Source organism: Dermacentor variabilis, chromosome 7 (assembly GCF_050947875.1).
Source record: "Dermacentor variabilis isolate Ectoservices chromosome 7, ASM5094787v1, whole genome shotgun sequence".
Classification (NCBI taxonomy): Eukaryota; Metazoa; Arthropoda; class Arachnida; order Ixodida; family Ixodidae; genus Dermacentor; species Dermacentor variabilis.
The window spans coordinates 11273943-11289574 of NC_134574.1; the positions used below are offsets into that span (position 1 = coordinate 11273943).

General features: G+C 49.9%; 1 protein-coding gene across 9 annotated transcripts in view; it reads right to left on the reverse strand.

The window, feature by feature from the left end:
- Positions 1–15632, reverse strand: part of LOC142587326 (egl nine homolog 1-like) — a 249396-nt gene that overhangs the window by 93748 nt on the left and 140016 nt on the right. Inside the window, exon 8 of one of the 9 annotated variants that reach the window (XM_075698237.1) lies at positions 7473–7693. The exons of the other annotated variants lie outside the window; for them this stretch is intronic. Within the exon in view, the coding sequence (XP_075554352.1) occupies positions 7666–7693 (28 nt within the window). The 3' untranslated portion in view covers positions 7473–7665. Of the gene's footprint in view, positions 1–7472; positions 7694–15632 lie in introns of those variants that run through there. 9 annotated transcript variants of the gene reach the window in all.

The following is a 15632-nucleotide window of genomic DNA, read 5'->3' on the forward strand; positions in this document are numbered from 1 at the left end:
AAGGAGGTGAAGGAGACGGAAAGAATGTGGGAAGAAAGAATGCTCGGAAAGCCAGCGCTATCAATGTATAGGTCACAAAAACAGGAGATTAAGAGATAGCTCTTATTTGATAACTCGCGGGGCAGCTCACTATTATTGGAAGCTAGGACGGGGGTTTTGAGAACGAAAACATACAGGGCTAAATTTGAAGACGTGGACCTTCGGTGCACAGCTTGCGGAGCCGAAATGGAGACCACTGAGCATATAGTGCTGAGATGCACAGACCTTCGCCCGACCCTGGCAGAGGGAGCAGTGGCAGATATGGAAGGGGCATTGGGTTTTCCAAGGGAACGAGGGCAAATCGACGAGAAAAGAGTGGCAGTAACGAAGGGGAGGCTAGAGGATTGGTGGAGGAAGTCAAGGGATAGATAATACCATAAATCGGGGAGATAATGTTTCCTCTACTGTGTTAGATAGTTATTTTGGGGGGAGGAGGGGAGTGAAAACTAGGTTAAGGAAAAGAGGGTATAAAGAAAGAAAAAAATAATAATAAAATAGGAGGGGGAGCAAAAGGCTAGGTGGCGCCAGCCGCCGCCCGTTACAAAGGGTATAGCCGCCATCCATCCATCCATCCATCCATCGTGCCAGAGAGCGTTTTTTATTTCCTACTAGAAAGCGTTGTGACGTCGTGCAAGCTAGGACTTTCGTCATGCCGAAGCTCGGGCAAAAACATCGCGTGCTTAGAATTCAGGAAAAAATGGACATCGTTCGTGCCATCGAACGTGGCATGAAGAAGTCGGCGCTGGCACGCGAAAGGGATTTACCTTTAACTACCGTGCGTGGCATATGGAATGCAAAGAAAAAGTTGTTCGGCAGTGCTGCTGCGATCGCGAAAAGATGTCGTATACGAGGTTCGACTTTTCCTGACGTGGAGGAGGTGCTGGTGAACTGGTTAAAAAGCAGCGCGGTCGAAGAACTTGCCTGTCAGCGGACCCCTACTTGTGGGGAAGGCCCTGGTTTTCGCTTTGCAGCTGAACCACGATGACTTTGTATGCAGCAATGGCTGGGTGGTGAGGTTCAAGGCGAGGCACGGCGTAAACACAAGAGTTGTTTCAGGAGAAGGTTCTGCTGGCGACGTGGATGGGGCAGAACAATGGCAAAATGGTCAGCTGAGGAACATCCTGACCGACTACGCGCCCGATGATATCTTCAATATAGATGAGTCGGCGCTATTCTTCAAGCTGCTGCCAAACAGGACGCTTGCGTTTAAAGGTGAGACGTGCACCGGCGGCAAGCATGCCAAGGACCGGATTTCGGTTGCGTTCGGTGTAAACATGTCGGCAACTGAAAAACTTCCAGTTCTCGTGATTGGGAAGTCGGCCAAGCCGAGATGTTCTAAAGGCGCCCTCCGGAGTTTTCTACCGCAGCAACACGAAAGCGTGGATGACGTCGAAACTTTCTGAAGAGTACATGCGCCTCATCGACCGCCGTTTCGCGGCGAAAAACAGAAAAGTTGTTGTTATCTTGGATAATGCCTCGGCGCATGTCGCGCTTGATAACTTTGCGGCTGTAAAATTGGTGTTTCTGCCTCCGAACACCACAGCGATTGCACAACCCTTGGACCAAGGTGTCATTCGGGCTGTGAAACAGCTCTACAAAAAGAATCTGCTGCGCAGAATTCTTCTGGCCTTTGAGTGTGGCAAGATTTTTTCAATTGATCTGCTGGGTGCAATTCACCTGCTCGAATACTCGTGGCGCCATGTTGAATCGGCGACTGTGCAGAACTGCTTCAAGCGCGCTGGCTTCATGGTGTGTGCGGGTGACTCCGAGGATGCTAGCGACGCCGTTGACCAGTCTTCTGACGCCGTCGACCAGTCTTCTGACGCTGTCGACCAAGCTTGCGAAACACTGCTCACCGAAGTGCTGGAGCGGCACGGTGTTACCCAAGGCATTTCTTTCACCGACTTCAGGGACATCGATAGCGATGTTCAGACTTCTCTGGATATGTCCGACGAAGCTATAGTTGCCTCTGTTGCCGAAGTGTCGCGTAACGACAGCGACAGCGACAGCACGGGCGATCCAGGCCCGACAGTGGCAGAAGCTGCACGTTATGTCGGCCTCATGCGGGTGTTTGCCGAGAAGAGGGGGCTGGTGGAAAAGCTGGCTCGCGGCATAAGTGAATTTGAGGCGGCTGTCATCGCTGCCAGGCCGCCACGCCATCAAACAAAGATCACAGACTTTTGTCGCCCGAAATGAATAAATAGTGTAAGTTTTTTGCCCTTTCATTGCATTCTCTCCGAGTTCCGTTTTTGACAGGTAAGTGGGTGATCTCACGCTATTTCGGTTAAGCAGTACTACCGTTTAGTACGTACCTTTTCCGAGCTCCGGCCAACTACGGTTTAACGAGGTTTCGCTGTAGTTATGCGTGCCAAATGTGTGTCCTATTCTGAGGCGACAGAATAGGACATCTGTTCGCCGTGATTTTGTTACGGAGGGCCAAGAACCTAACTGTGGCTTTATCACGTGCAGTTTGTTATTTATTTCTGCGTCCCCCTGGTAAAAGTCGGCAATGTACTTTCACGTCCTTTTACGCAAGAAATGGGTGTACCCCAAGGAGGCGTGCTCAGCTGCATGCTCTTTATTGTGAAGATGAACACGCTTCGTGCTTACCACCAACCATCTTTTACTCTGTCTGGAATTTCTCCCAGTCAGCTGTATCAATCTTCCACTTAGGAGCCTGTGGTAGATAATCATTTTCTTTAGGTGTTCTTATCAGTATGGGGAAGTGGTTGCTCCCGTAAGGATTGCTTGCAACTTCCCATTCGAGTTCAGCCAGTTTAGACGGGAAAACTATACCAAGATCTATTGAAGAAAAGGTTTTGTTGGCAACACAGTAATATGTGGGTTCTTTCTTATTCAGAATGCACGCACCAGAAGAGAAAAGGAATTGTTCAACAAGTCGTCCTCGCGCATCTATACGAGGGTCGCCCCACAGGTAGTTGTGTGCATTGAAATCGCCAAGAACAATATAAGGTTCTGGCAATGCATCTATGAAGGACTGAAATTCATGTTTAGCTAATTTGTAATGTGGGGGTATGTAGAGCGAGCACACAGTGATAAGTTTGTTTAGGAGAACAGCACAAACCGCCACTGCTTCAAGGGGCGTTTGTAGCTGTAAACGCTGACAGGAAATACTTTTATGAATAAAAATGGCAACACCGCCTGATGATAAGATAGCATCATCGCTATCTTTGCGGAACTTGACATATGGTCGGAGAAAGTTTGTGTGTTGTGGTTTTAAGGGTGTTTCCTGTAGACACAGCACTTTTGGATTGTGTTTTTGGATAAGCTCTTGCACATCATCAAGGCTCCTAAGAAGACCTCTAATGTTCCATTGAATAATTTGTGTATCCATATTGAAAGTAAATATGTGCTGTGTATGGAAACGGAGGTGATGCCTTAGGTTACAGAGCTCTTTCGAGGCCCTGTAATGGGGGTTCTGCCCTTTCTGGAGCGTTCGAGAGAGCCTCGCCGCTCCTTAGGCGCTTGGCACCCCTTGAGGATAGGTGTAGTGTCCATTGCCTCTTGTGAGGCGCCGGAAACGTGCTCTTGCGAACGAGAAGTTACCAGGGAGAGTCCCACCTTCGAGGGCAAGACCCCTGCGCCCACCAGCCCGGAGGTCGATAGGGCTTTCTGGGGGATTTGGCTGCGCCGGCCGTTGCCAGCGCTGGAAGGGACCTGGGAGGTTTGGGCAGCCTCGGCTGCGCCCACCTTCGGGGTCGATGGTCCCTTCTCCTCGGTTGACGGAGCAGCGCTAGCTGCAACCGCCGCGGGGGCAGATGGCATAACTGCTGACTCGCTGCTTGTGGGTCGGACAGCCGCCGGAGGCCGTTGTGACGCTGCCCCCTGACACGCCACATCGCAAAGGTTTTCTTGGGCAGGTATGATACCCGCCTGCGTGCCTCCTTGAAAGTTATGTTTTCCTGGACTTTGATTGTAACAATTTCCTTTTCTTTTTTCCAGGTCAGGGCACGACAGCTAGTACGCGGCGTGCTCCCCATCACAGTTTACACAGTGGAGAGCGTTCACACAAGCTTCAGTGGTATGCTCGTGGGCACTGCATTTCGCACATGTTTGGCGGCCGCGGCAGCTCTGCAAACTGTGGCTGAAGCGCTGGCATTTGAAACATCGCAGTGGATTTGGCACGTACGGCCTAACACGAAGCTTTATGTACCCGGCCTCGATTGACTTGGGCAGGACACTTGAATTGAAGGTGAGTATTAGGTGTTTGGTTGCAATCTCTTTACCATCCCGGGATGCCTCATCTTTATTCTTCTCACATTGACAACATTCTGCTCACTAAAGCCCTCCAAGAGCTCTGCGTCTGTCAGGTGAAGCAAGTCATCGTCTGAGACAATGCCGCGGGTAGTGTTCATAGTTCGGTGCGGAGTCACTGTCACTTGAACGTCCCCAAATGACACGAGACTGGATAACTTTTCAAATTGTTTCAGATCCTGGTGCTCCAAGAGGAGATCCCCACTTGCCATCCTTGTCGCTTTGTAACCTGGACCGAGGGCCTCAGTTAAAGACTTTGATACTAGAAATGGGGAGATTGCGCGTACGTGTGTATCTGACTTTTCCGAGTGAATGACGTGAAATTGTGGGAAGTTGGGTGTTTGGCGTCCAAAGAACTGAAATACATCTTCGGTGCGCCCTCTTTTCTGAGGGCGATCTGGGAGGGGAGGGAAGGAACTAGCCATAAAATAATGTAATTTTCGGCAATAATGCCAGCCACCCACCGTGGAGCCCTACAAGGGGACGCTACAGGGACTGTAAAAAACAGGTCCTGTAAGCGCCAGCTGTACGTTATCACTATAACCAAATATGAGATAACCTAGGTTGGCTATTCACACAAGGTTAACCCTTGCTGCCTGGAAAAATTGGAAGTAAGTGGAAGCTAGGAGAAGACAGGAAAGATGAAAAGTCAGAGAAAGACGAAGGCTGGAGGAAGAGAGAGACAGGAAAAGGCAACTACTGATTTCCCCCAGGTGGGTCAGTCCGGGGGTGCCGTCTACGTGAAGCCGAGGCCAAAGAGGTGTGTTGCCGCCGCCGGGGGGCCGTAAAGGTCCGAACACGCGGCATTGGCTCAACCCCCAGGATCCCCTTTTCCCCGGACACGGTTAAGCCGCGCACGGCTATGCGCGGGAGGGTCCAACCCACGTGTGCTCGGGTACGTGGTGTCGCAACACACTAAACGCCTGCTGACGCAGACGCCCCTGCGGGGGGACTGTAATTTGAATAAACGAGAAAACATTACTCTGTTACGGGAAAACTCAAAGAAACCCCTTTTCCAGCATTTCTACCATTCATAGACTGGCCACAGCATCTGCCATTTGTGTGCATTTTGCATCTTGGAGGCCACGGAGCGGCGTGCCCGGTTTCTTGCAACACCTCCAGATGATGCTCACCTCCGCTGCATTGCAATTTATCATATCACAATTTATGATAACTCAAAGGGAAGCTCATTACTTTTCGAAGCAAGATCGGGATGCCTTAGAACACGCACCTTTAAAGTGAGGTATAAGAAGGAATAAGAAGCCTGTGCTTGCTGCAGTTAAGCTAGGGAAACGATGGAGTATGTTTTATTAGAATGTGAAGACGTCTGCCCAGCGGCCTATTTAGGCAACACTGGCCTCCTTGAAGCCTTTGGGTTCAGCGAGAGCAGTAGAAAAGTACACATCTGCAATAGAGATTAATGAGACGGACGCAATTGGAACATTGGTGGAAAAAAAGTAGGGAAGCGACAAAAAACTGAGACGTACAAAAGCAAAGTTCGCAATAGGGGATCAGAAAATTTGTTTGTGGGAGTCCATAGGTTTTTTGTTTTTTTTTTAACCTTCGTAGTACATTCGGCAGTACAATAGCAAAAGCCTGGTGGCCCAACCCACCGCCCCGTTCAAAAGGGCACGCTCACAACGCCCATCCATCCATCGCAGGCCCCGCAGGAGGCCGCATTCTACCAGAAAGCCTGCTGTAGTGCATCGCGTTGGCTGCCAGTGTTTCGTGGTAACCATTACGGTTACATATGCTCTAGTCGCTGGGAAGCGTGAGAAGCAGTCAGGGATCTTTGACTGCTATCGCATTCCACTCTCAATGGCTAAGCTTAGGCGTCCTCCAAATTTTCACTGCTTAGGTCGCATTGGAGCGAGAGGTAGCACAAAGGTAAATTCACTCGCTCCTTTGCTGCACTTCCTCACTCCAGTGTCTCAACAGGGAATTTCACCGGTCATTGAGTGAGGTGTGTTCAGTTTGCATGTGGCCTTGTGACACCATGTTTGTTAATTTAGTTAGTAAGAGGATGTTTACAAGTTTATACGGCCGATTAAACTACTATATCCTTACTTTGTATAGCTAGCTGTCTAATTGCTACCGCAATCGATGCTTCGCCTTTTGGGCGGAACTGTGACTTTTTATTCTAAATCAGGCATTAGGTCAAATTAGGTCAAAATGGATCAGGCCTCGTCCATAGGGGCTCGAAAAGGCATTGGAATAGTTTTGTGATACCAGTTCTTGGGACAGAGATGACTGTCTGCTGAACGCGCTGCAGCGCATGCTTCTCTTGCCTGCAGCGACTGTTTTGTTGTTTTTGCAACTCAGCTACGTAGCGCCGCGCCGCTTGGCTCATACGACCATATCCTAGCGCACTCCAAGTGCAGCTGCCCTGATTGTTCTGCCAGAAGCTCCAACAAGCGGGAGTGCATGGCCGCTTGCCGGAAGTGCCAAGAAGTCCAGTGTTATAAGCGCGAAAATTATGAGAAACTGTGCAGGAGGCGCTGTCATGTGGTGTGCGGCATGTGAACATCTGCACTGTTTTTTCGAGGACAAATCCGCTCGCTGTTTGCGGGCACTGCTGGAGCACACATGCCGAGGCAGTTCCGGTGCAGCGTGGCGCATTTTCCGTCAACGTTCTGTGTTTGGCTCAGCTTGGCACAGGAAATTGCGTTCATATCAATATGGCACAATTGGCACAGGACCCACCCCTGAATATGTGGCTCAGGCAAATGATGCCAGCAAGGTCTTTACACCACCTGCCTGAGGGGGCATCAATTCACGACAATAGTCCTGCCTGTCAAGCAGTTTATAGGAATGAATTTGTACCAACTCACTCAGTTATTGACTCTTAATGCAAGCAATTATTTATACGTAAACTCTTTCCCTACCGCACCCATTGGGCATCGTTATCCTGCTGGTGATGGTTTGCAACGCCACTTTTGAGACCTTCCGAGCTGATCACGGACACACTGCGCCATCGGACATGAAGGAGAACTATTTTTGTTTCCTAAGCACTTTGCTTTTTTTTTTCTGCTTGGTAGTGATCTTGGATTTTGATGCTTGGTAGTGAAGTTTCACGATCGTCGAAGTAGAAAGCAAAAGCGGCCACCTCCAGAAGCGGCGCACGTGCTTCAAAGACAGCAGATCTCGTGATTCCGCTGTGTTTGTGGCTGATTTTATTGATGGATGGAGCAGCAGCAAGTCTGAGGATGCTGCCTTTTCATCGGACTTTGACTCTAAGGGCGATGATGATGCAAACCAGCCTAGAACATCGGCGACTGCAGCCTGGTTAGTTTCGCTTCTTGCTTCAGCCCGTATTTGTTGTTGTTTGCAGTGCTTGAGAGCCTGCCAAGATTAAGACTCATAGAAACTGCAAGAAATCCTATAACGAGAAGAAGACAGAGCGGAGAACAAGAGTTTACTGCAAAACATGCGACGATTCTGCTATGTTTTACATCGAGAAACTGCTTCGCCGCATGGCACGCCCAACTGTAGTGCTTGCAGTTAAAATTTTGTAGTAGAAGACCTGTCCAATAAAAAATTTTCATTCTTTCAGAGATAGTGCCTATTAGATGGCAATTCATTTCGCATAAGGATGGCTAGGTGGGCTAGTTGGTAATGCATTATTAGAAAAACTTAAGCGCTATAAACACACAGGACGCAGAAAAGGAACAGACATGACAGTGTGGTGTCTGTAATGCTCTGAGAATTGAAAAATTATAGGCCCATTAGCTTACTCCCAGTATTACATAATTATTCACCAAAATAATCTCCAACAGAATAAGGGAAACACTGGACTTTAGTCAACCAAGAGAACAGGCTGGCTTCAGGAAGGGATACTGTACAATTGATCACATCGATGTCCATCAGGTAATCGAGAAATCCGTAGGGTACAATAAGCCTCCTTATATGACTTTCATAGATTACAAAAAGGCATTTGATTCAGTAGACATACCAGCATCCATAGAGGCATTACGTAATCAAGGAGTACAGACCGCTTATGTATATATCTTGGAAAATATCTACAGGCATTACACAGCTACCTTAATTCTACACAACTATGAAGATACCTTTAAAGAAAGGGGTCAGACAGGGAGACACAATTTCCCAAATGCTATTCACTGCGTCCAATGTGTTGTGCACTCCTAGTTACATAAGGAGGTCCGTGAGATAATCGAGGCCCAGGAGTCAGCCCAACTGGCCCGTCTATCCTCTACCCCGGCTGGAAAGAAGATCCTGGCAGTTCTTGGGATCAACCCTATCCTCATGAAAGAGCGGAAATATGAAATTTCAGAAAATCAAAGGAACAACATACGAGTTGCACCGTTTCCCCGTAATGTTCATCCTCAACACAACGTAGGCAGACGCAGGGCAAGAGCCCTCGCCCTCCTCAAGCGTACCAAAGACGATCCCTACTCGGCATGTTTTGTCGACGCAGCCCAATACGGACAGTCGTCTAACTTCGCCATTGCCCTCGTTGATCACAACGGACAGATAGTGAATGCGGCTTCGCTGAAGTGCTCAACACCAACCAGAGCAGAGCAGGTCGCAGTTGCTATAGCACTCCTAGACAACAGCAGATCACAAATCTTCACTGATTCGAGGTCGGCGGTCAGGGCTTTCGCTTCAGGATCCATCGCCGAGGAGGCTCACAAGATTCTCAAGAACAAGATAATCTCTCCGCACACCATCACGTGGTTTCCGGCTCACCTCGACCCCCAGCTTGACTCGTTTCCCAATCTTAATGACATTGCCCACTCCCAAGCGCGCGCACTAACCCACCACGCGGGAGCAAGATTGAGCTCAGACTCCGGTGTTCTCGAGTTTCGGGACACTCTCACTACTTTCAGCGAAATTACTACGCACTATCACCTGGGTAGGAGGACTTATCCTCCCCCTCACTGCAAACTGGCTAGACCTCTGGCGTCCACTTCACGCATGCTTCAGACGCAGTGCTATCCAAACCTGGCCCTTTTCCACACAATCACTCCAGAGGTTTTCAGCTCTACTTGCCCCGACTGTGGGGCTGTTAGCAATTTGGCACACATGCTCTGGCGATGCCCCTCGTTACAGGGACCCAATCGCATCACAGAACAAGAATGGAGCTCTGCCATCCGGAGCTCAGAGTATGCACGTCAAACTTGGGCGGTCCAGAGAGCCCACGATGCGGCGGTTAGGCTCGGCCTACCCGTCCCCACGTGGGAGCGGCCCGCAGCTCTGCCCTAGGGTAAAGCTTCTCAGGACCTTGTTATTAAAGTTCTTTGTCTGTCTGTCTGTCTGTCTATTCACTGCGTGCTTGGAAGAAGTATTCAAGCTATTAAACTGGGAAGGCTTAGGAGTAAGGATCAATGGCGAATACCGTATTTATACGATTGTAAGTCGACATATTTTTAAATCTGAAAATCCAAACGTGAGGGGGTCGACTTACAATCGAAACCAAAACATGGCCCTGCCAAAAAAGCGAGACAAATGAGATATCAGGGGAACTACAACGTAGTTACAATTTTATGTTTGCTCTATGGCCCTACCTGTAGTTTTCGCTATCCTGCATGTTTGTTCGCTTTTCGGAAGGGTTTTTCTACATTTTTTAGAGTTTTACAGTGCACACAACACTCATGGGGGGTGTCGATAGTCGATGGAAGTTCCGCTGTTCCATTCGGGGCGGCACCCCCAGAACGGCGGCGCTTGCAGGGAGTATTGATAGCCATCGATAGTTCATGGAAGAGCAGGCGCCGCTCACGTGTTTCTATTTCCCTGTAGCTCTTAGCATGCTCTTAGTTTAAAGCGTTCGACTCGACTGCCGGCTACGTGCTACTTCCATGCTTCCTCAGTCTTCATGAGTGCTCCAGGCCCACAACACATTCGCCCCTCATTCACAGCAGAGGGCTACCATCCTTTATGCTGAAGAAACAAATCACTGCACAGCGGGCCACAAGTTCAATGTTTCTGAACGGGTGTTGCGAGAGTGGCAACTGCAGCAAAGCAAAATTTTCACCTGTGACAGCAAGTGAGGAATTTCCCACGAGCCGAAGTCGGGACACTTTCCAGAGCTGTAGGCTAAGCTTGCGGTGTACATTGCCGAAATGCGTGATCGGTCCCTGCCAGTGAAGTGCGACATGGTTAAGAAACAAGCCCGGATCTTCGCCTTTTCAGGACCTGCTCCGCCGTGAGTAAGAGTGGCTGGCAGCAGAAGACCGCGAACTTACGCCAACCGGACCTGTCAAAAGAGCCTCCCAGACGGCTGCGTGTGGGTGGGTGCATTCAGCGGGGACTGCTGTTCCACAAGATGTCATGGTGCGGTCATTTGCGAAATGTGGAATTCCGCTGGCCACGACGCCCTGTGCGACTGTAGCCGCGATAACGATGGCAGCACTAGTGAGGACGAGCACTCTTGTGACCATGCCAGCTACCAATAAATTTTCGTTGTCAAATGCGCTCTCGGGTATGCTCTTTTTTTTCTGTTTCCCCGTCACACGCGATATGGGGGGGTTCACTTACATTCTAGTAGACTTACAATCGTGTAAATAGAGTATCTCAGCAACCTTCGGTTTGCCGATGACATTGTTGTATTCAGCAACACTGCAGACTACTTACAACAAATAATTTAGGACCTTAACCGAGAGAGTGTAAGAGGTGGGTTGAAGATTAATATGCAGAAGACAAAGATAATGATGAACAGATTGGCAAGGAAACAAGAATTCAGGATCGCCAGTCGGCCTCTATAGAGTCTGTGAAGGAGTGTGTTTACCTAGGTCAACTAATCACAGGGAACCCTGATCATGAGAAGGAAATTCATAGAAGAATAAAAATAGGTTGGATCGCATACGGCAGACGTGAGCTCCTGACTGGAAGCTTACCATTATCACTGAAAAGGAAGGTGTACAATCAGTGCATATTACCGGCGCTGACATATGGGGCAGAGACTCGGAGATAGACAAAGCAGCTTGAGACCAAGTTAAGGACTGTGCAAAGAGCGATGTAACGAAGAATGCTAAGCATAACGTTAAAAGACAGAAAGAGACCGGTTTGGATCAGAGAGCAAACGGGTATAGCCGATATTCTGACATTAAGAGAAATAAATGCAGCTGCGCAGGTCATGTAACGTGCAGGTTAGATAACCTTGGACCATTAGGATTACAGAATGTGTACCAAGAGAAGGGAAACACAGTCGAGGACGGCAAAAGACTAGGTGGAGCAATGAAATTAGGAAATTCGCGGGCGCTAGTTGGAATTGGTTGGCGCAGGACAGGGGTACAGCGAAACCTCGTTAAACCGCAGTTGGCCGGAGCTCGGAAAAGGTACACACTAAACAGTAGTAATGCTTAACCGAAAATGGAACTCGGAGAGAGTGCGATGAAAGGAGAAAAAGACATGCCGTATTTATTCAATTTGCACAACAAAAGTGTTATTTTCGTTTGATGCTGCAGAGGCCTAATAGCGACGACAGCGGCGTCAAACTTACTGAAGCTGCGAGCCAGCTTTTCAGTCAGCCCCCTCTTCTTGGTAAACACTCGCAGGGGAGATTCCTCATTGGCGTTGCATATTGCTACGGAACAGTATTTACGATGACGAAGAGGCGAGCAGTGTGGAGATGACGACAACGATTAGAGGCTTGCGCGGGCTGTTGCCTCTTGGCCAAGTGCGGCGTATCTGTTTGTAAATATACTTGTATATAGCTTTTCGTTCGCGTATTCCTACGTAACATATCTGGTGGAGGTGAACATTCTCTGTACTTCGTCAAGGAGCTTCGCAGTGGACGGTACGTCGAGCCTTCCTTTATGGCTCCCGGCGAAGACAACCCGAATCCGCCGGCTCCGACGCCTGCTGCCACTTCAATGACCTACATCACTCTCACCGCTCCCCGTGATCCTAGCATATTCTCGAGCAAAGATGGGGAAGACGTCGAGGACTGGATCAGCCTGTATGAACACGTCAGCCGCAATAACCGGTGGGACGCTACTATCATGCTCACCAACGTAGTCTTTTACCTCAGTGGCACACCTCGATTTTGGTTTCGGACCAACGAAGATGAACTCACCAGTTGGGATTCACTTAAGCAAAAGCTCCGAGACTTGTTCGGCAACCCCTACGGTCACCAACTTGCTGCGCAGAAGGCGCTTTCCGGCCGTGTGCAGACGTCAACAGAGCCCTACATCACGTACATTCAGGACGTCTTGGCTTTGTGCCACAAAGTTGACACACACATGACTGAGTCGCAAGGTTTCCCACATCCTCAAAGGCATTGCCGATGACACCTTCAACTTGCTCGTTTTCAACAATGTGGCGACGGTGGATGCAGTTATAAAAGAGTGCCGCCGCCTGGAACTCGCTAAAAGTCGACGTATTGACCAGCAGTTTGCCCATCTGCCCAACATCCCAGCAACATATTCCTGTGCTGACGCTCCTCGTCCCAACAGCACTGGCGATGTTACCAGGATCGTCCGGCATGAGATCGAGACCGCCTATCCAGCTGCCTTCGACTCCAGCCCCACCAACGCACCTGCAGTCACGGTTTCCCTGATCCAGGCAGTTGTCCGCCAGGAGTTCGCAAACATGGGTCTTGACACCCATCTGCTCGGCCTATCCCCCTGATACCCACCCGGCTTCTTCGATTCCGCCCCGTTCTGCATATTCTTACCCACCACGTTTCCGCAACCCATCTGAATGGCGCACTGCTGACGACAAGCTCATTTGTTTTCACAGCCATCGAATCGGGCACATTTCTCGGCACTGTCACAGTCGCTGGAGTTCCCCGACCCGATCTACTTATGCTGCCTACTCTCGCCCCCCTGGTGGCCCTTGTCGTCCCTATGCCGCACGCTCCGTTAATGCCGCTACTAATTCTCCTGCGCCGAACCGCCCCTATTCTCGTTCGCCTTTGCCCCAACGATGACAATCTCACTCTCCCCAGGCCCATCGCTTTTATTTGCCGACTCCCTTCTGATGTCGCTCCCAGCCGGAAAACTAGACGATGCAGCGCCTCGAGGTGACACTGCGTTGCTCCCTACGCCGCCAAATCCTCTACTGATGTTGCCCACTCATCTGAACCTTCTTGACGTGCAAGTCGACGGTCTTTCTGTGTCTGCTCTTATAGACATTGGGGCGCATTTGTCGGTAATGAGCGCTGACCTTCGTAACTGGGGCTAAAGAAAATAATCACGCCCGCCACGACGCCTGTTGTCCGTGTCGCCGATGGCAAAACAGCCCCCGTAAATGGCATGTGTGCTGCCCGCGTCTCCTTCACCGATCGCTCCGCTATCGTGCTATTCACAGTCATCGCCCACTGTCCCCCCGACATCATCCTCAGCTTAGACTTCCTCTCCGCTCATTCTGCTCTCATCGATTGCTCCGCCAGTACTCTCCGCCTTGACCTGCCTGTTTTGGATCCCACTGAACCACACCCCAGTCGCCTCAGTTCTGTCGACTTCATTCGCGTGCCACCTTTGGCACTGACTTACGTTGACTTAGTGTCATCCCCACCAGTCCCCGATGGTCACTCCATCGCGGCTCCTATGCAAGACATCCTTTTTACACACGGGATCACAGTACCTCATACAGTTTTGTCTATTACGGCGTATTGCGTCTGCCTGCCAGTGGTCAATTTCGGCTTGACGACACAAGTGCTGTCACTGGTCCAGCTTTGCTCATTCGAGGATCACTCAGTAGCACCTATTGCAGTAGATGACAATTCAGCTGATCCTCCTCTACCATTGCAGTCGGCAACTTGTACCATCGCCAACTTACAGAAAATGATTGCGCCCGACATGCCGTCCAACCACGCTCGTGAGCTCTACCGCGTTGTTTTCCTATCACTATATTTTTTACTTTAACGATCATCCTTTGGCCCAAACTACAGCTATTAAAGATCGCATTAATACTGGCGATGCCCCTCCTATTCATCGCCGCCCGTATCGAGTGTCACTGGCTGAGCGTCAAGTTATTCACGCAGAAGTTCGCAAAATGCTTGCCAAGAACATTATTGAACCGTCATGTAGTCCATGGGCGTCACCTGTTGTACTGGTAAAAAAGAAGGATGGCTCATGGCGTTTTTCTATGGATTATCGGCACCTTAACAGGGTTACCAAAAAGGACGTGTATCCCCTACCTCGGATTGATGACTCCTTTGACTGCCTCCACAGTGCTCGCTATTTCTCCTCTATTGACCTTCGCTCCAGCTACTGGCAGATTGCTGTGGACGATCTCGACCGCGAGAAGACTGCTTTTGTAACACCCTATGGTCTTTATCAATTCAAAGAGATGCCGTTTGGTCTACGTAACGCTCTTGCCACTTTTGAACGCATGATGGACTCCCTTCTTTACGGTTTCAAATGGTCCACGTGCCTGTGCTACTTAAACGACGTTATAGTATTCTCCCCAATGTTCGCTACGCACCTCGAGTGCCTCTCAGCAGGCCTGGACATTTTTCGCCAAGCCAGTCTGCAACTTGATGCATCGAAGTGCCAATTCGGCCATCGCCAGATTACCGTCCTTAGGCACCTTGTAGACGCGAAAGGAGTGCAACCGGACCCAGGCAAGATCCATGCTGTTACGCACTTCCCTGTTCCGAAGTGTGTCAAAGATGTGCGCAGCTTCATCGGCCTTTGTTCGTATCTCCGCCGTTTCGTGAAAAATTTCCCGGCCAATTTTTCTGTGCACGGGCGCTGCAGCATTGCAGAAGCCGCAGGGCGCCTTTTTCATTGTGGGGTGCTGTTCTCGTTGCGACGATTGCATTCATGAGGCTGGCATAATGCGCAGCTTCTGCCACTGTCGGGCCTGAATCGGCCATGCTGTCGCTTTCCGTGACGTCCTCATCACTGCCACTAGGCGACACTTCGGCAACAACAGAGGCAACGATGGTGAAGAGTCGAACCTCGTAGACGACATCTCTTCGCGGTCGCAGCAGCGCTGCCGAGCAACTTCTTCGCATTCCAAATGCCACACACCATAGTCAACAGTAGACCCATGTCGCATGCCAGCGCCGACTTCTTTGTGTCACATGCGATAGCACGAATGATGTCCAATTTTTCTTCTATGCTGAGCATCTGGCGACTTTTTTATTCGAGCTTCGGCATGATGTGAATCCTTGCTTGCACGACGCCACAACGCTCACTGGCCCGGTGCCAAAATTATGTTGATGTTGATGTGGCTTCACACACAAACGCACAGTGTGCTTGGAGGCCCTCGTTCTAATCTCTGAGGCTTGTTGTTCTGCCGGGCCACCCGCTTGAGACGACATACCACCATGTTTGCGCGACGAAAAGTGGAAACACTAGGTGTTAACCGATATGTATGCAATAAGCTTGTACAGTTCATGTGGATAC